A 22,507-nucleotide genomic window follows, 5' to 3' on the forward strand; every position below is an offset into this window, starting at 1 on the left:
AAGTAACTATAGGCCAATTAGATTAAAATCAGTCACAGGGTTGTGAAGGATGTAATAGCAAAGTATTTAGAAATAGATAATACAATCAAGTAGATTCAGCATGGCTTCATGAAGGGGAATTCATGCCTGACAAATTTATTAGAATTTGAGGTGGCAATGAGCTGGATGGATAAAGAGAAACCAGTAGATGTAATATACTTGGATTTCCAAAAGGCATTCAATAAGGTACCACATAAAAGGCTGCTTAAGAAGACAAGAGTCCATTGTGTGAAGTATATTAGCATGGATAGAGAATTGGCTATTTGATAGAAGACAGAGATGGGATAAGAGGTACATTTTCTAACTCGTGGAGTGCCACAGGGATCAGTGCTGGGGCCACAATTTACAATATGTACTAATGATTTGGATGGGAGAAGTGAATGTACTATTGCCAAGCCTGTGGATGATACAAAAATAGGTTGGAATGCAGAGAATGAGTGGTGACCTTATTGAGACATATAGGATTCTCAGGAGGCTTGAGGGTAGACTCTGAGAGGATGTCTCCTCTTGTGGTAGAGTCTAGGACCAGAGGGCATAATCTCAGAGTAAGGGGTCACCCATTTAAGACAGTGATGAGCAGGAATCTCTTCTCTGAGGATAGTGAATCTGTGGAATTTTTTTCCCACAGAGAGCTTTAGAGACTGGGACATTAAGTATGTTTAAGGCTGAGCTGGACATATTTTTAATCAGTAAGGAAATCAAGTGTTATAGGGATAAGGCGGGAAAGGGGAGTTCAGGATTATATCAAGTCAGTCATGATCTCTTTGAATGGCGGAGCAGACTCAATGGACCAAATGGCCTACTCTGCTTCTATGTCTTCTGGTCTTATAGGTATGTGCTGTACCCAAAAGACAGGACAAATCCAACATGGCCAATTATTCTATTCTTGATCATCAGTAAAGGGGTAGCATGGTAGCACAAGTGGATAGCACTGTGGCTTCACAGCGCCAGGGTCCCAGGTTCGATTCCCCGCTGGTCACTGTGCGGAGTCTGCACGTTCTCCCTGTATCTGCGTGGGTTTCCCCCGGGAGCTCCAGTTTCCTCCCACAGTCCAAAGGCGTGCAGGTTCGGTGCATTGGCCATGATAAATTGCCCTTAGTGACGAAAAAAAGGTGAGGGAGGGTTATTGGGTTACGGGGATAGGGTGAAAGTGAGGGCTTAAGTGGGTCGGTGCAGACTCGAGGGGCCGAATGGCCTCCTTCTGCACTGTATGTTCTTTGTTCTATGTAAAGTGATGACGGGATCAGCAGTGGAAATATGAAGCACTTGGCAATAACCTGCTCAGTGACATTCAGCTTGGGTTCCACCAGGGCCACTTGCTGCTGACTTCACGACAGTCTTGGTACTGTTATGGGCCAGGGTTTAGAGAACCCCAAAGTGTATCATGGAGTTCACCTGACCCACAACATTTATTAGATTGTGGTATGGGGAGAACACGGCCCACTCTACAGGTATGGTACAGCAGAAATGGAAAAGTGATTTGCTTTAAAAAATGATGTTTATTCTATGAACTCAAGTTAACCTTTTTAAAACATACAGTGAACATATTAGCAACTATTAATTTGAATACAGCCCACAAAGAATACAACACCAAGTAAACCTTTAAGCCTTTCCTTTTTAACATCCTACGACTTAAAAACAAAACCTTTATCAGAAGCACATCAGGTTAAAGTCACTACTGAAAACATTTAGAATTCTGAATTCACCAAATGATCAAGATAGTCTTTTGATGGCAGAGAGAACAGCAGTACACCTACTTTGTCTGGCTTCAGCTCTAACACTGAAAACGAAACTAAAACACAGCTGGTCAAAACTGAAAGTAAAACGCTGACAGACAGGCAAGCTCCACCCACTCTGACATCACTGCAGTAGTAAACACCCATTTCTTAAAGGTACTCTCACTACAGATATTTATATACACATCCATTTATAAACACCCATTTCTTAAAAGGTACTCTCACATGACAGTACAAATATGGACAAAAGAGCTAAACTCCAGCGATTAGATGAAGGTCACTGCCCTTGACATCAAGGCACCTCCAACAAGAAAGAATCTCACCATTGCCCCTTGATATTCAATGGCATTGTCATTGCTAAATCCCCCAATATCAACATCCTGGGGATTACCATTGACCAGAAACTTATCTGGACTAGCCATATAAATATTGAGGCTACAAGGGACGGCATGGTGGCACAGTGGTTAGCACTGCTGCCTCACAGTGCCAGGGACTCGGGTTTGATTCTGACATTGAATGAATGTGTGGAGTTTGCACGTTTTCCCCGTGTCTGCGTGGGTTTCTTTCGGGTGCTCCGGTTTCCTCCCACAGTCCAAAGATGTGCAGGTTAGGTGGATTGGCTAAAGTGTCCCTAGGTGGGGTACGGGGATAGAGCAGGGGTTGGGTCCAGGTACGGTGCTCTTTCAGTGGCTTGGTGCAGACTTGATGGGCCGAATGGCCTCCTTCTGCACTGTAGGAATTCTGTGATTCTACGAAGAGCAGGTCAGAGACTGACAATATGAGTTCTTTACCCGTCAGTCCGGCCTCGATAAAACTTGAGATGGATTTGTAGGTATAGTATTACTTATTTTTAACCAACTTGCAAGGCTGACTTGCTCCACAGAGGCTCAGAACACATAGGCGTCTTCTGAGGCTCCAGAACCGAGTGAAATCGAAGACAGAAACCTCTGCAAATATCATTCAAATGGCATCACGTTTCACATACAAGATTCCCATAGGCCATCCTACACCTCCTGACCTGGCCATATATCCTGATTGGCTCACTTCGCATTCCTCAACCCTGGGCCTCTTGTTACCCAGCATCCTTTCCCCCCTCCTCCACTAGGCACCCCTCCCCCTTCCTTGCCATGCTTTCTGAATTCCTTTGTTTGTGAACTCACTACTATCAGACTGGCTCACATCTACATTATTGTAACTAATATTTTAACTAGTTATTTTATATCACATTCGTTTATTCAATTCCTCAAGACTACAAATCTGTGGCAAGTAATCACCTCTTGACTCCCCAAAGCCTGACCCCCATGTACAAGCACAAGTCGGGAGTGTGATGGAATACTTTCCACTTGCCTGGGTGAGTGCAGCTCCAACAACGCTCAAGCTCGATACCATCCAGGACGAAGCAGCTGGTTAATTGGCATCCCACCACAAACATGCACTCGCTCCACCACCGACAGACTGTGGCTGCAATTGTACTATCTACAAGATGCACTGCAGGAACTCACCAACGCTCCTTAACAACACCTTCCAAACCTATGTGTCTACAATCTAGAAAAGCAAGATCAGCAGACACATGGGAACACCACCATCTGGAAGCCCCCCTCCAAGCCATTCACCATCCTGACTTGGAAATATATCACTGTTCCTTCACTGGCGCTGGGTCAAAATTTTGGAACTCTCACCCTAACAACCCCCTGTAGTTCAGGAAGAGGCTCACCCCCACCTCTCAATCTTAATTAGGGATGGGCAATAAATGCTGTCCAGCAATGCCCACATCCCATGAATGAATTAAAAAATAAATACATTTTTAGCTGTTTCTATCCCAATCTGTGCCCTATTTAACCAGCTTCCCCGAACAGGCGCCGGAATGTGGCGACTAGGGGCTTTTCACAGTAACTTCATTTGAAGCCTACTTGTGACAATAAGCGATTTTCATTTCATTGTTTGATTTTGAAATGGAACTTGGCAGCGCACACTGCTTGTCTTCATGTAAAAGCAAGGGATGGCACTGTCACTGCAAAAATGATGTTTCTTTTTACTTCAGATATTTGTAATGTTTAAGGTAGCACTTCCACGTTTAAAGTGATAATATATATTGATTTGTGAATGCGTTTATTTCTCCTTGGGCTAGACATTGACCATCCATGACACAAAATCATCTGAAACTTGGGACCTCGGCACTAACTTCTTTCTGCATGACGATGATGTGGCCAGTCACAGAAACAGGTGAGCATTATATCAGCGGTGCTAAAAACCTGACGAGCTGAAATAAACTCCGACCTCCTGTATGGAAATATTTAACTCTTTCAACTATGCAAAGTATTGATTTTCATAAATGTCCCAGAAACCCAAAGCAAATTTCTATACTTTTTGAACAGTGAATATGAGAGGTATGGACAGGGCGGATAGCAACAAGCTTTTTCCAAGATTGGGGGTGTCAATTACAAGGGGTCGCGATTTCAAGGTGAGAGGGGGAAAGTTTAAGGGAGATGTGCGTAGAAAGTTTTTTACGCAGAGGGTAGTGGGTGCCTGAAACGCTTTGCCAGTGGAGGTGGTAGGTGGCACGATAGCATAATTTAAGATGCATCTAGACCAGGGGTGGGCAAACTTTTCCGTGCAAGGGCCACATTCAGAAATTCACAATTTTAAAGGGCCGCATAGTATATTAAGTAAAATAATTACTTCACCCGGTTATGATTCTGGGCGCCTCATATAGAACATAGAACAGTACAGCACAGAACAGGCCCTTCGGCCCTCGATGTTGTGGCGAGCAATGATCACCCTACTCAAGTCTACGTATCCACCCTATACCAGTAAGTAACCTAACAGGGCCCCCCCCCCCCCCCATTAACCTTAAAAAAACAAAAAAATTTTTTATGACTTGGTGGGCCGCATAAAGACCTGGGCCGTAGTTTGCCCACCCCTGACCTAGACAGATATATGAACGGGCGGGGAACAGAGGGAAGTAGACCTTGGAAAATAGGGGACAGGTTTAGATAAAGGATCTGGCGGTGCAGGCTGGGAGGGCCGAAGGGCCTGTTCCTGTGCTGTAATTTTCTTTGTTCTATTAGAAATTATATCTGAGTGATTGTACAAAATCGCACCATACTCTTTTGCATCTGACCATCATACAAGTTAAAAGTCATTGTGAAACTGGGGGGAATCTGACATTGCTGCTGTTGATCTGTGGTTATAACTTGATATTCTGATAATGTAAAATCACTTTATTCAATCTAAGAATACATGCTGCTAGCCCCTGAATCCTGTTGAGGTCAGCACTTGGTCTAATTTGCACATCTGCAAGCGGTAAATTCACACTGTAACACTTCCAGTTGACTTGTTGATTGTTCGCAGCTCTTGTTAAGAGTCTAGTTCCTTTTGGCATTAAATGGCAACACTATTCAAATACTTTTTACAGATCAAAAACTCTGATTTCAGAGTGTCAGTTGGTAGCATATTTGCCTCCCAAGTCTGAAGAATGTGGGTTTGAATCTCACTCCAGACACATCAACAGACTAACCAGACTGACACTGCAGTGCAGTGCTGATAAGGGTTGCAATGTTGCCATATTTCAGATGAGGCATTAAGCGGTGGCCCCACTTGCCCTCTCAGGTGAATCTAATAGATCCCATGGCACAATTCACATAAGAACAAGCGTGTTCTACCTCGTGTCCCGGACAGGATATACCCTCAACCAACATCAATAAACAAAGTTGTAATCTCAATGCTGTTTGTGGGATCTTGCTGTTTGTAAATGGGCTACTGCACTTCCTACATTACAACACTTTATTTTTTTCTGAAGTGTTTTTCTTCCAATTTTCTGCATTTTACAAAAGAAAGCACATCCAACGCATTAAACCCCCCCCCCCCCCCCCCCAAACAGCTGACAGTAACCAACTCTCCAAAATGCAGTATCAACAAACCCCAACTCTTGTGGAACCCATCATTCGCTCTCCTTGGGGCAATTTTCACCTTCTCCAGGGCCAAGAACTCCAATAGTCCCCCACAATGCCGAGGCACAGGGTGGAGAAGCTGACCTCCATCCCAACAGGACGCACCTGCGAGCAATCAGAGGGAAGGATAAAACATCTGCCTCCGCACCTGGCTGCAACTCTGGCTGGTCTGACACTCTGAATATGGCCTCCAGGGGACCGGGCTATGTGTAACACCTCTGAGATGGCACTGAAAACTAACCTTCAGAACCTTTCCAACTTCGGGCAGGACCAGAACATATGCACGTGATTGGCAAGACCCCTCCCAAACCGCTCACAGATGTCCTCTACCCCTTCAAATAGCTGCCTCATCCTTGACTTGGTCAGGTGCGACCTGTACACCACCTTCAGCTGCAGCAGCCCCATACTTGCGCACGAGGTCGAGCATTCATCTTGTACCACAATACCTCCACCAAATGCATCCCCAACTCTTCCCACTTAGCCTTAATCCCTACATGGACACCTTATCCTCCTCCAAATTATTCCCATAAATGGTCGAGACAAACCTCCCTCTCCACCCCAACCCTCCCGCTGACAGTATCTTCTCCAGAAACAAAGAGACAGGCGCTATCGCGAAGGTCAGAAAGACCTTCCTCGCAAAGTCCCACACCTGCATGTACCAGAAACCCTCCTCTGATGCCAGCTCAAATTTCTCATTCGTACTCCAAGCTTACAAACCCCCTCCCAGAAACAGATCCTTCATCTCCCTGATTTCCCCTCCTCTCCTCCCGTCCTTGGAACCTCGCACCCATCCTCTCCGGCTCAAATCCGAGATTCACACTGATCGGCATCGCCCTCGACCGTGCTCCCAACCTAAAATGCTATTATAACTGACTCCAAGTCATCAGGGTGGTCAACTCCACCGGACGTCTCAAATACCACCCTGGGAGCGACGCCATTACCAGCACCTGCAACCCCGACCCCTGACATGAACCTGCCTCCATTCTTATCCACAAAGCCCCCACCTCCCTCTTCCATCCCCGTACCATCTCTGCATTCACCGCCCATCAAATTTAGGAGGCCTAACTCCCTTGATTGTCGTTCCCTCTGCAATAACACCTTCATTCCCCTGGGCACCTTCCCCACCCAGACAAACAAAGAAATCAGCCTATCCACCCTCTTGAAAAACGCCGTGGGCAAAAAGACCGGCAGGCACTGAAACAAAAACTGCGGCAAAATGTTCATCTTCACCATGCAATTACAATACTTTAAAAGTAATTAATTTTTCATGAAACATTTGCGATGTCTCGAGGTCATGGAAGATGCTCTATAAATACAAGTTTTCCCATTTCTCCCTCCCTTTCATTTCCCTTTTATAAGCATTCAAACTGATTTTCTAGCTGCTTTGCATATCCCTAGTTTACATACACATAAAAGTCCACATTTTTGATTCTGAACTGGAACTTGACCTCACACAGTGCCAGAAATTGGAAGTTTTATTGTCATATTATATGTAACTATTTCTGCGCATGAAAGCAAGTGATTACGCTATCACTTCAAGAAGAGTTATTCACTTTTTAAACCTCGATTGTTTGTTTCTTTCCTTTTCAATAAGTGTTTGGCATAGTGAATGATTGTGGAAGCAAATGTTTCTTGTTTCCAGAACAGTAGGATATTTAACACTGGCCAAATGCAACTATTTACTCCAACCTCTTGCCCTATCTGAAATTATGTATCCAGCTTCACGTGACGTACAAGCCAGTAAAGGTATAGATAAGAAATTGTCACGTTCATTAAAATGTTCTGAAAGATGATTAGTTTCTCAATTTGTTTAATTTACAGAGCTACGGCCACTGTTTCACAACTTGCAGAGCTGAATCCTTATGTCCATGTCAATGTATCCAATATTCTTTTGGATGAAAGTACAAATCTTGGCTTCCTGAAGCAATATCAGGTAATAAGACAAGATTTTAAAATAAATCATTACTTTAGCCTTATTGCTTCCAAATACCCATGGAGCTGTACTTTGCTTTTTGTCTTGATTTTATTTTCAACTGCTTAGTATTTGTCAATACTGCCTCAGCACTAAAATGAGCTAAGTTTGTATGGTCTTCCTATTCTTTCTTACATTATACTGTTACAGGAGAGGTTGGTGTACTATGTTTTGATATGGGGTTCTCTTAAAATTTAACTGAAAATCCCCTCCCCTTTCACAAACTAACCACTGTTGCCTCTTGGTTTTGGTTGGTGGTCCTGTTCACAAAGACCCTACAGGGCCTTGGAGCAATTTGAAAACGAGGGTGAGAATTTTAAATTTGAGGCCGGGAGCCAGGACAATTGGGTGAATAATATTTGATATGTATTAAGATGTGGAGAGCAGAGTTTTGAGTGATTGCAAGATTACAAGAGTGCAATGTGAGCAACAGATTAGGAGTGCATTGGATAATTGAATCAAGACATAATGAAGGCATGAGTGAAGTTCCAATAGCAAATGAGGAGACAACTGATGTTATGGGGTTGGAAATAGATGGTCTTGAGGATGGAGAAGGGAATACGATAGGGACTGCAGTCAGAGATCCCCGAGTGAGATGAACTGACTTGTTGAGAAGGTGGCGTCAGCTTGGAGCATAAATGAACTAATGTCCAGGTTTGGAGACAAATGTAGAGGGCTAGTCCATGGGCTGATTGTGGGGCCAGTTATGAGTGCACATACCATTGGAGCTTTGACCTTGGAAAATGAAGAGGTGAGAAGAATTGGCCATGGGTCAACAAAGCTTGTTGATCCAGTAGAGGTAGCTTGTTAAAAGGTCACAGACCGAGACTAGAGCTTATTAGATTGTAAAATGCACCTTTATTGGAAGCATATGAAATGTGACAATCCCCAGGGATCTGTACTTGAAACTCTGTTTTTCACATGCATATCAACAATTTGAATAAGGAGTGCAGAGATGGATATCCAAGTTTAGAGGTTACTCTAGAAGACATAACATGTTGTGTAGATAGGAGCAAGAAGAAACAAAAAATATAAATAAACTAAATGAATAGAGAAACATTATGGCAGATCTGTCACCGACGTAGAGGTAGACGTACAGTGCAGAGATGAAGAATCACCAGCCCCCACATAGATGACCTGTCACACATGAGTTGTTAATGCAAGACAGACACATCCCACCCACTGACCGCAGAGATTCAGAGGGGGTTGTCAGCGAACCTCCAGAAGGTCCATTGCCGATTGGAGGAGTCCCAGGGGCTACGGTTGCAGGCAATGCATGGCACTGAGGCCAACACTGCTAGGGTGGCGACCACAGTGGAGAGCCTGGTGCACGACGTCGGCAGTATGAGTGGAGGTATCTAAGGTGTGGCTCAGTCAGTGGTGGCCATAGCTGAGCGTGTTGACAGATGTCACAGTCACTGGGGAATATGGCCCAGTACCAGGCGGACCTTGATGAGATGCTGCGGGGCATGCCCAGTCTCAGGTGGGCACTGCCGATGCCCTCCAGAGCACACCCCTTTGCTGGGGAGGTTTCCCAGTACCATGTGGGTGTAGCCAAGGTACTGTGGGTCATATCCTAGTCTTGGGTGAGCATAGCTGAGGCACTGTGGAGCATGTCCTGGTCGCTGGGGGATGTGACCCAGTCATGGGTGGGCATTGCTGGGGCGCTCCAGAGCATGTCCCAGTCACTAAGGAGCATCGCCGAGGGCATCAACACTGTACTGCAGACATTGGGGAGACGCCAGGCTGGCAGAGCTGGGACTCGATCCAGTTTCCACTTCGTCTCGAGATGGATACCAGGGCCCTTTGGGCACCGAGCAGGAGGAGGGGGACACTGGATGCCAATCCCGAACCACCCAATCCTTAAAAGTGGCAGCACAGGTGGAAATGGTGGTAAAGAAAGCGCATAGTATGCATGCCTTCATCGGATGGAGTATCGAGTATAAAAGCTCACAAATTATGTTACAGTTATATAGAATGTTGGTTAGGCCACATTTGGAATACTGTGTCCAATTCTGGTCACCACATTACCAGAAGGACGTGGAGGCTTTGGAGAGAGTTAAGAAAAGGTTTACTAGGATGTTTCCTGGTATGGAGGGTATTAGCCATGAGGAGAGATTGAATAAACTGGGATTGTTCTCCTTAGAGAGACGGAGGCTGAGGGGCGCAGGCGAAGGAGACACATCCTGAGTGAGTGAGACACATCCAGAGTGGGAATTGGAACTTGGTAAATTGGTGCAGTGAGGAAATTCAGTGCAGAGTGGGAGAAGGTGCTTTTTCCCTACCATTTGGTTCTCTTTCTTCTGGCCTCTAACTGTTAATCTGCAGGGAGAGAGCATCCTGGGAAGGTAAGTGATTTTTATTACCTTTTCAAATTATGTGTTTGGGTGGGGGGGCAAACTGAAGTGACATCACAGTAAAGCTGTGACCTGATTGGCTGGTTGGGAATCTGTTAAATTTGAAAAAAAAATAATATTGCAAAACTAATCTAATTGATTAACTAGATTGTGGAGTAACTAAACCTGAGGGCAGTGATTGGTATTTAGCATTTAATTTTACAGTAACAATCATCTAGCGTCAGGGCCATATAGTTAATTGTAAGTCAATCTAACAATAATTCAAGTATTTATTTTAAATTAATTAATTAGTGCTTAAATGTCACTCAGTGGGATGCAATGCTCCAACTGTGAGATGTGGCAGATCTGTGACGCTTCCAAGGTTGCAGTCGTCTACATCTGCAGCAAGTGTAACCAATGGCAGCTCCTCACAGACCGCGTGGTTCGGTTGGAGCAGCAATTAGATGCACTTAGGAGCATGCAGGTTGCGGAAAGCGTCATAGATAGGAGTTATAGAGACGTGGTCACACCCAAGGTGCAGGCAGAGAGATGGGTGACCACCAGAAGTGGCAGGCAGTCAGTGCAGGAATCCCCTGTGGTTGTTTCCCTCTCGAACAGGTGTACCGCTTTGGATACTTTTGGGGGGATACTTTTGGGGGGTATAGCCTATCAGGGGAAAACAGCAGCATCCAGAGCAGTGGCACCACGGCTGGCTCTGATGTTCAGCAGGGAGGGTCAAAGCGCAGAAGAGCAATAGTCACAAGGGACTCTATAGTCAGGGGCACAGATTAGGCGTTTCTGTGGACGTGAAAGAGACTCCACGATGGTATGTTGCCTCCCTGGTGCCAGGGTCCAGGATATCTCAGAACGGGTAGCGGGCATCCTGAAGGGGGAGGGCAAACAGGCAGAGGTCGTTGTACATATTGGGACTAACGACATAGGCAGGAAGGGGATGAGGCCCTGCAACAGGAGTTCAGGGAGCTAGGCAGAAAGTTAAGAGAGGACCTCTAGGGTTGTAACCTTGGGATTACTCCCTGTGCCACGTGCCAGTGACGCTAGAAATAGGAAGATAGAGCAGCTAAACACGTGGCTAAGCAGCTGGTATAGGAGGGAGGGTTTCCGTTATCTGGAGCTCTTCCGGGGCAGGTGTGACCTGTATAAGAAGGGCGGGTTGCATCTAAACTGGAGAGGCATACATATCCTGGCCGCGAGGTTTGCCAGTGTCACATGGGAGGGTTTAAATTAGTATGGCAGGGGGGTGGGTACCAGAGAAATAGGTCAGAAGGTGAAAATGTTGAGGGAGAACTAGGGAATAGGACCAGTATGGCTCTGAGGAAGAGCAGACAGGGTGATGTTGCTGAAAACAGCGGGTCTGGTGGCCTGACGTGCATATGTTTTAATACAAGAAGTGTAACGGATAAGGCAGATGAACTTAGAGCTTGGATTAGTACTTGGAACTATGATGGCATTGCCATTACAGAGACCTGGTTGAGGGAAAGATAGGATTGGCAGCTAAATATTCCAGGATTTAGATGTTTCAGGCGGGATAGAGGGGGATGTAAAAGGGGTTGCGGAGTTGCACTATTGGTTAGGGAGAATATCACTGCTGTACTACGGGAGGACACCCCGAGGGCAGCGAGGCTATATGGGTAGAGATCAGGAATAAGAAGGGTGCAGTCACAATGTTGGGGGTTTACTATAGGCCTCCCAACAGCCAGCAGAAGATAGAGGAACAGATAGGTAGACAGATAATGGAAAGGAGTAAAGGCAACAAGGTTGTTGTGATGGGAGACTTTAAATTCCCCAATATTGACTGGGACTCGCTTAATGCTAGGGGCTTGGATGGGGCAGAGTTTGTAAGGAGCATCCAGGAGGGCTTCTTAAAACAATATGTACATAGTCCAACTAGAGAAGGGGCTGTACTGGACCTGGTATTGGGGAATGAGCCCGGCCAGTTGGTAGAAGTTTCAGTAGGGGAGCATTTCGGGAACAGTGACCACAATTCAGTAAGTTATAAAGTGCTGGTGGACAAGGATAAGAGTGGTCCTAGGGTGAATGTGCTAAATTGGGGGAAGGCTAATTATAACAATATTAGGCGGGAATTGAAGAACCTAGATTGGGGGCAGATGTTTGAGGGTAAATCAACATTTGACATGTGGGAGGCTTTGAAATGTCAGTTGAAAGGAATTCAGGACTGGCATGTTCCTGTGCGGACGAAGAATTAATTTTTAAAAAAGAATTTACAGTGCAGAAGGAGGCCATTCAGCCCATCAAGTCTGCACCGGCTCCTGGAAAGAGCACCCTACCCAAGGTTAACACCTCCACCCTATCCCCATAACCCAGCAACCCCACCCAACACTAAGGGCAATTTTGGACACTAAGGGCAATTTATCATGTCCAATCCACCTAACTTGCACATCTTTGGACTGTGGGAGGAAACCGGAGCACCCGGAGGAAACCCACGCACACACGGAGAGGATGTGCAGACTCCGCACAGACAGTGACCCAAGCCGGAATCGAACCTGGGACCCTGGAGCTGTGAAGCGATTGTGCTATCCACAATGGCAAATTTCTGGAACCTTGGATAACGAGAAATATTGTAGGCCTCTTCAAAAAGAAAAAGGAGGCATTTGTCAGGGCTAGAAGACTGGGAACAGACGAAGCCTGTGTGGAATATAAAGAAAGTAGGAAGGAACTTAAGCAAGGAGCCAGGAGGGCTAAAAGTGTTCACAAAAAGTCATTGGCAAATAGGGTTAAGGAAAATCCCAAGGCTTTTTACACGTACATAAAAAGCAAGAGGGTAGCCAGGGAAAGGGTTGGCCCACTGAAGGACAGGCAAGGGAATCTATGTGTGGAGCCAGAGGAAATTGGCAAGGTACAAAATGAATACTTTGCACCAAAGTAGAGGGAATTGTTGGATGTTGAGCCTGGAGAAGGGTGTGTAGATAGCCCGGGTCACATTGAGATCCAAAAACACGAGGTGCAGGGTGTCTTGAAAAATATTACGGTAGATAAGTCCCCAGGGCCTGTTGGGATCTACCCCAGAATACTGAAGGAGGCTAGAGAGGAAATTGCTGAGAGCTTGACAGAAATCTTTGGATCCTCACTGTCTTCAGGTGATGTCCCGGAGGACTGGAGAATAGCCAATGTTGTTCCTTTGTTTAAGAAGGGTAGCAAGGATAATCCAGGGAACTACAGGCTGGTGAGCCTTACATCAGTGGTAGGGAAATTACTGGAGAGAATTCTTCGAGACAGGATCTACTCCCATTTGGAAGCAAATGGACGTATTAGCGAGAGGCAGCACAGTTTTGTGAAGGGGAGGTCGTGTCTCACTAACTTGATAGAGTTTTTCGAACAGGTCACAAAGATTTTTTTTTTAAATTTAGATTACCCAATTATTGTTTTCAATTAAGGGGCAATTTAGTGTGGCCAATCCACCTACTCTGCACATCTTTGTGTTGTGGGGCTGAAACCCACGCAGACACGGGGAGAATGTGCAAACTCCTCACAGACAGTGACCCAGGGCCGGGATTCGAACCCGGGTCCTCAGCGCCGTAGGCAGCAATGCTAACCACTGTGCCACCGTGCCGCCCTACAGGTCACAAAGATGATTGATGCAGGTAGGGCAGTGGATGTTGTCTCTATGGACTTCAGTAAGGCCTTTGACAAGGTCCTTCATGGCAGACTGGTACAAAAGGTGAAGTCACACGGGATCAGGGGTGAGCTGGAAAGATGGATACAGAACTGGCTAGGCCATAAAAGGCAGGGAGTAGCAATGGAAGGGTGCTTTTCTGATTGGAGGGCTGTGACTAGTGGGTTCCACCTGGATCAGTGCTGGGACCGTTGCTGGTCGTTGTATATATAAATGATTTGGAGGAAAATGTAACTGGTCTGATTAGTAAGTTTGCAGACGACACAAAGGTTGGTGGAATGCGGATAGTGATGAGGACTGTCAGAGGATACAGCAGGATTTAGATCGTTTGGAGACTTGGGCGAAGAGATGGCAGATGGAGTTTAATCCGGACAAATGTGAAGTAATGCATTTTGGAAGGTCTAATGCAGGTAGGGAATATACAGTGAATGGTAGAACCCTCAAGAGTATTGACAGTCAGAGAGATCTTGGTGTACAGGTCCACAGTCACTGAAAGGGGCAACACAGGTGGAGAAGGTGGTCAAGAAGGCATACGGCATACTTGTCTTCATTGACCGGGGCATTGAGTATAAGAATTGGCAAGTCCTGCTGCAGCTGTATAGAACCTTAGTTAGGTCACACTTGGAGTATAGTGTTCAATTCTGGTTGCCACACTACCAGAAGGATGTGGAGGCTTTAGAGAGGGTGCAGAAGAGATTTACGAGTATGTTGCCTGGTATGGAGAGCATTAGCTATGAAGAGCGATTGAATAAACTCGGTTTGTTCTCACAGGAACGAAGGAGGTTGAGGGGCGACCTGATAGAGGTCTACAAAATTATGAGGGGCATAGACAGAGTGGATAGTCAGAAGCTTTTTCCCAGGGTAGAGTGGTCAATTACTAGGGGGCATAGGTTTAAGGTGCGAGGGGCAAGGTTTAGAGGAGATGTACGAGGCAAGTTTTTTTACACAGAGGGTAGTGGGTGCCTGGGACCCGCTGCCGGAGGTGGTGGTGGAAGTAAGGACAATAGTGACTTTTAAGGGGCATCTTGACACATACATGAACAGGATGGGAATGGAGGGATATGGACCCAGGACGTGTAGAAGATTTTAGTTTGGATGGGCAGCATGGTCGGCACAGGCTTGGAGGGCCGAAGTGCCTGTTCTGTGCTGTACTTTTCTTTGTTCTTTGTTCTTAGGGATATGGATAGAGTGAACAGTTGGAGGCTTTTTCCCAGGGCGGAAATGACAATTACAAGGGGGCACAAGTTCAAGGTGAGGACGCGAGGGGGAAGGTTCAGCGGATATGTGTGGGGGAAGTTTTTTTACACAGAAGGTGGTGGTGGCCTGGAATGCACTGCCAAGTGAGGTAGTTGAAGCAGATACGTTAGCGACATTTAAGACTTATCTGGATAGACACATGAACAGACGGGGTATAAAAGGATATAAGCAGTTGGTCTAGATTGGACATGTGATCGGTGCATGCTTGGAGGGCCGAAGGGCCTGTTCCTGTGCTGTACTGTTCTTTGTTCTTTATGGTGTAGTGGCAGTGGACACCTGCTCCCCGAGACCCACCCCATTGACAATGGTGCATCTCAGAGCTGGCACCCGGAACAGGGCAGCAAGGCGGGACATGTGCCGCCAGCAAGTGTGTCGGGGCCCTTAAGCCCCCAGAGGATGCCCGCCAATGTGGGCCGAGCACCAATCCCATGCCCCATCTCCCCAGACACTGAGGTCCTGGATGCCTCTCCCCTCACCTTCCCCAGTGCCCTCTTAGTAATCCTCGATCTGCTTAATCTTCCGTGCTCTGCTCCATCAGACTATGAGCACTGAATGAGCAGCACTGGCGCTCAGCTCCCAGCGGGTTATCATTAACCCCATGTCCTCGATAGTGCCCCACTGACATTGCCGATGCAGACCTATCACCCTGGAGTGATTTTACACAGTCCCTGGAGCAGTGGGACATGTGGGGGGATTGGGGGGGGGGGGGGGCAGGAGGGGTCTGGAAGGGGTGGGGGGATTGAGGAGACGGGGAATGACAGACGAGGCCACGTACTATGTGAAGCCAGTGAGGATGAGGGCCTCCCTGGTCCTGCGAGTCCTCCTTGGGCCCGTCCTCCAGCCCCTCCTGCTCCGGCACCTCCTCCTTGACCTTCTCCTCGGAGGTGGACGCATGTTCCTCCCTCTCCACGTCCAGCACATTGCCCTGCTACTGTGCCAGTTTGTGGAGGACACAGTAGACCACCACGAAGTGGGGGACTCTCTGAGAGGGGTGTACTGCAGTGCACCATCAGAGCGGTTGAGGCATAGGAACCACATCTTGAGGAGTCCAGTACAGCGCTCAATGACCGCCCGGATGTCCGTCTGGGTCTTGTTGTATCGGGTCTCCACATCAGTCACTGACCTCCATACTGGCGTCATTAGCCAGGTCCTCAGGGGGGAACCTTTATTGTCCAAGAGCCAACCGGCCAGGGCAGCACAATGACGCAGTGATTAGCACTGCAGTCTCACGACGCCAAGGTCCCAGGTTCGATCCCGTCTCTGGATCAATGTCCGTGTGGAGTTTGCACATTCTCCCTGTGTTTGCGTGGGTTTCACCCACACAACAGAAAGATGTGCAAGGTAGATGGATTGGCCACATTAAATTGCCCCTTAATTGGAAAAAATTAATTGGTTACTCTAAATTTTAAAGAATAAAAAAGAGCCAACCGGCCATCCTGGGGTGGTCCTTGAAGAGGCTGGGGATGTCTGACTGCCCCAGGATGCAGCTGTCATGCAAAGTCACTGGGACATGTGCATGATCTTCATGTTGTGGTCGCACAGAAGCTGAATGTTTAGGGAGTGGAACCCCTTCTTGTCGATGTACGGCACACCCAGATGACCCATTGAGCCCAAGGCGACGTGTGCTACCTGTTGCCCCCTGGACCTGGGGCATCCTGTCGATGTTTGAGAATCCTGCTGCCAGGGCATCCTATTGGGCCTGGTCCAAGTCAAAGTTTATATAATCCGCTGCCTGGCCAAACAGGGCATCCGTGACTTCAAGAATGCAGCTTGTGAGATGCCACACAGGTTCCCGCTCGAGCACTGGAATGATTCCGAGGGATAGAAGTTCAGGGCTACAGTGACCTTGATGGCCACAGGAAGCGGGTATCCTCCTTCACCTGATGCCAAGTCTGCGAGGAGATGGCAGAGGTGCTGCTCCATCTCCTTTTTAAGGTTTAGCCTTCTGCGACACACTGAGTCCATCATCTGTTCGAATGACCATCAACGCTTGTACACCTTGGGCCGTCGTAGGCCTCCCCCTTGGGTACCTCCCTGGCCTGATGGGTGGTTGGGTCCTCCGGGTACGGGGCGGAGCCCTGTATATGGCCAGCCACCTTGAGCCTCTGTCGACGCTGCTGCAACCGTCTTTTCCGGCATCTAGCACAGCTTGGACAGCTGCTGTGGAGTCCAAGATATCGTCCAAACAGTTTAATATATGTAAGGAACTGGAGAGGGTGCGAGGCTGACAACCAGCGGTGTCTTCCATCCCAGGACCCTCCAGTTCCCTCCCCCGTGCATACTCTGCCCATGCACCCCTGGCTACAGTGGGGGCCCCTGGTCACTGGATCCGACACCCTGTACCCCAGACATCTACAAATAACGTTACCTGGACTGGGCACTGGTTCCCTCGCCAGTGCAGACCCTAGGTGTTCGGCTGTTGGCCGCTGAGTTCTAGGTGTTGCCTCCCGCAGTGTTCAGGCGGTCTGGGGTTGGCCCAGAACAGGACCACACGATCTAGTGACTGGCAAGGCGGACCTGTGGGCACTGAAACTCCCATCTAGCCCCCCCCCCCCCCGCCCAGGACATGGGTGACCACCCTGCCCTGCTCCGCGACCCCCTCACCCAATGATGGTGGCTCATACTGATCGGGGCTGGCCGCCCAGGGTTGTCCCCCTCCACCCACCCCACTGGGGCATCTACCCCAGTCTGCCCCGGGAGTGATGATGGCTACTTGCCTCCTTGGGACACCGCAGCATCCCTTCCACCAACTTCACATTTAAAAAAAAAGAGTACGAATCGGTGTCTTCATGACCACTTGCTGGGGAGGCCGTTAGATTACGGGGCGCCGCTCCCGTTAATTGTATGGCGATCAGCCATAAGTGGTGATTATTGGTTTCTCACCACACTACGGCGGGATCCTGATCTCGACAATGGGAGTTGGCCAGTTAGATCAGTGCCAGACGCAGTTCTCTATTTTGGAGCCTCCTGTGATTCTGCTTAAGCGCAACGTGGTCCTAAATGTGGGCTAAAGAGGTTAGACACTCCCTAGGGCCCCAAAAAATGTGACCCAAGTGTCGTTAGGTAGTGGTGGGGAAGTCGCTGGCAGAGCCGGCAGCAAACTCTCAGCAAAATGAGGGGCATAGACAGGGTGGATAGTCAGAGACTTTTTCCCAAGGTAGAGGGGTCAATTACTAGGGGGTATAGGTTTAGGATGCGAGAGGTTTAGAGGAGATGTACGAGGCAAGTTTTTTTTACACAGAGGGTCGTGGTTGCCTGGAACCCGCTGCTGGAAGAGGTGGTGGAAGCAGGGACGATAGTGACGTTTCAGGGGCATCTTGACAAAAACATAAAGAGGATGGGAATAGAGGAATACGGACCCCGTAAGTGTAGAAGATTTTAGTTTGGAAGGGCAGCATGGTCGGCACAGGCTTGGAGGGCCGAAGGGCCTTATCCTGTTGATGCGAATTACGAAGAAACGAGAGTAGAGAGTAATTGAGGCTTTATTACGCAGAGATGTGGAGCCTCCCGCAGCTGCTGCCGAAAAGGCTGCAGCTCGGAGAGCCCACGCATTTATACTCCGCCTACTGGGTGGAGCCAGCAGGCAGGGATCTACCCCCGTACCCGTAGTACAGGGGCCTTACCGTAATTCCCTCGTATGCAGTATGCACAATACAACGGTGGTGACTAACACACCTGTGCTGTACTTTTCTTTGTTCTTTGTAAAACCTGCCACAAATGATCTGAGAAACTTTTCCATTAGCTCAGCAACACTAAATAATAATAATAATCGCTTATTGTCACAAGTAGGCTTCAATGAAGTTACTGTGAAAAGCTCCTAGTCGCCACATTCCGGCGCCTGTTCGGGGAGGCCGGTACGGTAATTGAACCTGCGCTGCTGGCATTGTTCTGCATTACAAGCCAGCTGTTAAGTCCACTGTGCTAAACCAGCCCCTGAAGAGCTGGATGTTTTCCCATAAGTACCCAAACTGTGAAACAGAATGTTGTTGGTTGGTTGAACTATGCCATCAGGCCATTGTGATCTGAGGGAGGGAGGTTTCTTAGAAGTGTGCCACGCTGATGACTATCGCGCCCATGAAACCTGGAAGGTGGAATCTGAGTTATCCTGTCTGGAAAAAAGACAGTATGTTCTGGAACTGTGTAGCCACTGAGGGTTACATGTTTGTGGGCAGCGATGCAAATTCTTGTGGTTGCAAATGGCCTATCAAGTGAAATTTTCTTTTTTTATTTGAAGTATCATTTGCCTGTTAATTCATGTTTAGTTTCCTTTGATTCTGGTTAATGTTAAAGTAAAAGTTACAATAATTGGAATCTTGCTGGTAATTTTTTCGTTAGTAAATTTGGTTACAAATAGTCATCAGGACAGCTTGCATGATAAACCAAAAGTAAAGGGAACAATTTATTCTGCATTGAATGAGTGCACTGATTGATGGATAAGTGGACTCTGATTGGTAGAGGTGTTTCCATGGAGAATGCAGCCAAGAACAGTTAATTTGCCTTGCTGGTGTTCAATTCAAACCAGATAGGTTGAATCTGGTTAAGGCATTGCCACGGGGAAATGAACTAGTGAATGACTGCCCCCCCCCCCCCCCCCCCCCCAAACTCTTGTTTAGTTATAAAACGTGCAATGTGTCGACATGCCCCTTCTGCTTGCAAAGCATAGGACCCTGTGTGTGAATATATGTGGCTTCTAGCATGCGTAAGTGAGCCACATTGCGAGCCTGACTGATGATCTTACATTGGTTTCCAGGGTAGTTCTTGGTACAATCCGGATTGTTTAGCAAGTGTTGTCCAATCATGGATCACACTTAATGTCGGACACCATGTTTAAGTTTTGCAAACATGGGCTACTATGCATAGTTCGTACTTTGCCAGTCGTGAACAGCAGAAGGAACATGCTGTTTGATATGATCTGCCAGTCATTGGGACATAATGGCTTACGTACCTGGTATCACACTGGCACCGACATTCGTATACCACATTACTCATTTGTGTGGTGGACAGAACTTATTTTTGACTTGATGGCAGCATCTTGCTAGTGGATCCCCACAGAGATCGTAAATAAGGGTAGAAAGATTTATCAAAAAGGCTAATGAATTGTTGACATTTATTTTGAGGGGCTTAAATGCTAAATCCTTGAGTTGTAGAGATTTTGGACGCAACCTCGGGAAGGATATATTAGCTGTAAAGGCAGTAAATGTGGCACAGCTTCATCCCAATGATACAAGGCCTTAAAGTGTTACCAACTATGAGGATAGATTGTACAAACATGACTTGCATTCCTTTGACTTTAGAAGGATGAAGATAAATTTATGAAATGAAAAATGAAATGAAAATCGCTTATTGTCACAAGTAGGCTTCAAATGAAGTTACTGTGAAAAGCCCCTAGTCGCCACATTCCGGTGCCTGTTCGGGGAGGCTGGTACAGGAATGCATTAGGGCTGCAGGCAGTTTCATGATGTGAAGCTACAGTCTTCTGAGAATAGTGCTTGGTTATATTAATATTGATTCTTTTTTTTTCATTCACAGTGTGTGGTTTTGACAGAGACTAGACTCTCACTTCAAAAGAGGATAAATGACTTTTGCCATGCACAGCAACCACCAATCAAGGTACGGTTCTTGTAGTACGTACTGAGCTAAAACATTATTTTTCTTAAAAGTACTTTTATTAAGGTTTTAACATTTTGTACATAAGAAAGCGAACCCACCCCACCGCAAACTAAGCTTGTACAAAGAGAACGCCCCCCGCGCCCCAACCCACCCAACAGCTGACGGTGACCAACTCTGAGGTACAGAATGCCCAGGTGCCATCTTTTCTAGAACCCCTTGCTTGCACCTCTCAAAGTGAACTTAACTTTTTCAAGGTATTGGAGTTCCATTAAATCCGCTGCCACACTGAGGCACAGGGTGGAGAAGCTGAACTCCACCCCAACAGAACCCACCTGCAGGTAATCAGCGAGGCGAAGGCTAAAATATCCGCCCCCGCCCCATCTGTAGCTCCGGCAGGTCCACCACCACAAATACAGCCCCTAGGGGATTGGGCTCCAAATCAAGATTGCCAACCTGGTGCTGAAGACCGAGCCCCAAAACCTCCCCAACTCAGCGCAAGACTAAAACATATGGGCATAATTGGCTGGACCCCGCTCACACAGCTCACACATGTCCTCCACTGCCACAAACAGGTGGCTCATCTTTGACTTTGTTAGATGTGCTCAGTGCACCACCTTTAATTGAATCAACCTTAGTCTCGCACACAAAGTTCACCCCGCACAACGCTTCACACCCCTCCTCCAGTGCCATTCCCAACTCCTCCTCCCGCTTGGACTTAACCTCTTCTGGCACGTGCATATCTTCACCCAGAATCCTCCCATAGATCCACGAGTTAACCATCCCTACCACCGGCAGCACTCTCTCTAACCGTGAGGAAGCGGCACCACTGGGAATGTCAGAAAAACATTCCTTGCAAAATCCCTCACCTGCATATCCTGGAAAGTATCTGACCGTGGGATCCCAAACTTCTTCAACTCCTCCAAACTGCCCCTCCAGAAACAAATCCCTCATCCCCGCCACCCCCTTGTCTTCCCAGCCCTGAAATATAGCACCTAATCTAGCTGACTCAAGCAGGTGGTTTGCACAGATCAGCATCATCAATCTTGTAAGGGGTCTAGTTTGGGGGCTCTGGTGAAGGCAGCGTTGCCAATGGCTCCAAGTAGGTATTCCGGGAACCCAGTGATGCAGTCCACGGTGAAGATATGGAATCAGCTGAGGAGGTATTTTAGGGTGGAAGGGATGTTGGTGCTAACGCCGCTGTGCGAGAATCATGGGTTTGAGCCGGGGGGGATGGATAGTGTATATAGGAGGTGGAGGGAAGTGGGGCTGGTCAAGGTGAGGGATTTGTATTTGGAGGAAAGGTTCGTCAGTCTGGAGTAGCTAAGGGAGAGGGTAGAACTGCCGAGGGGTAGCGAGTTCAGGTATCTGCAGGTTAGCGACTTTGCACGAAAGGTTTGGAGGAGGTTCCCTAGGTTGCCGGGATACACCCTGCTGGAGCGACTGATGCTTCCGGATGTGGAAGGGGAGGGAAGAACTGGGGATATATACAAGTGGCTGGGAGAGCAGGCAGGTGAGCGGGTGGTGAAGGAGAAATGGGAAGCGGAGTTGGGAGGGACCATCACCTAACCCACAACACAAACTTGGGACTTATCCCAAACTGTTCCAACACTGAAAACAAGTAACTCCACTCCACCCTATCGAAGGCCTTCTCGCATCTAGCACCACAATAAGCTGCTCCTCCCCCACCCCCCAATCCCGAATGGGGAGCACACCACATTCAACAAACGCCGCACATTCAAGGACAACCGCCTACCCTTTACAAACCCTGTCTGATCCTCACCAACCACCTGGGGAAGACACTCCTTCAACCTGAGCGCCAGTACCTCAGCAAGAATCTTGGTATCCACATTTAGCAGAAATACCGACAGGTACGACCCTCACTCTACCGACTCCGTATCTTTCTTTAATAACAGCGAAATGGATGACTGGCTTATCATCTCTGGGAGTGCCCCCTT

At 47.5% G+C, this 22,507-nt stretch overlaps 1 protein-coding gene across 1 annotated transcript in view; it reads left to right on the top strand.

Moving 5' to 3' along the window:
* uba6 (ubiquitin like modifier activating enzyme 6) overlaps positions 1-22,507 on the top strand; it is a 201,878-nt gene that overhangs the window by 56,254 nt on the left and 123,117 nt on the right. The window contains exons 5-7 of the mRNA XM_038804447.1: positions 3,904-3,998; positions 7,547-7,658; positions 20,472-20,552. Of these exons, the coding sequence (XP_038660375.1) occupies positions 3,904-3,998; positions 7,547-7,658; positions 20,472-20,552 (288 nt within the window). The remainder of the gene's footprint in view (positions 1-3,903; positions 3,999-7,546; positions 7,659-20,471; positions 20,553-22,507) is intronic.

Source organism: Scyliorhinus canicula, chromosome 8 (assembly GCF_902713615.1).
Source record: "Scyliorhinus canicula chromosome 8, sScyCan1.1, whole genome shotgun sequence".
Lineage (NCBI taxonomy): Eukaryota > Metazoa > Chordata > Chondrichthyes > Carcharhiniformes > Scyliorhinidae > Scyliorhinus > Scyliorhinus canicula.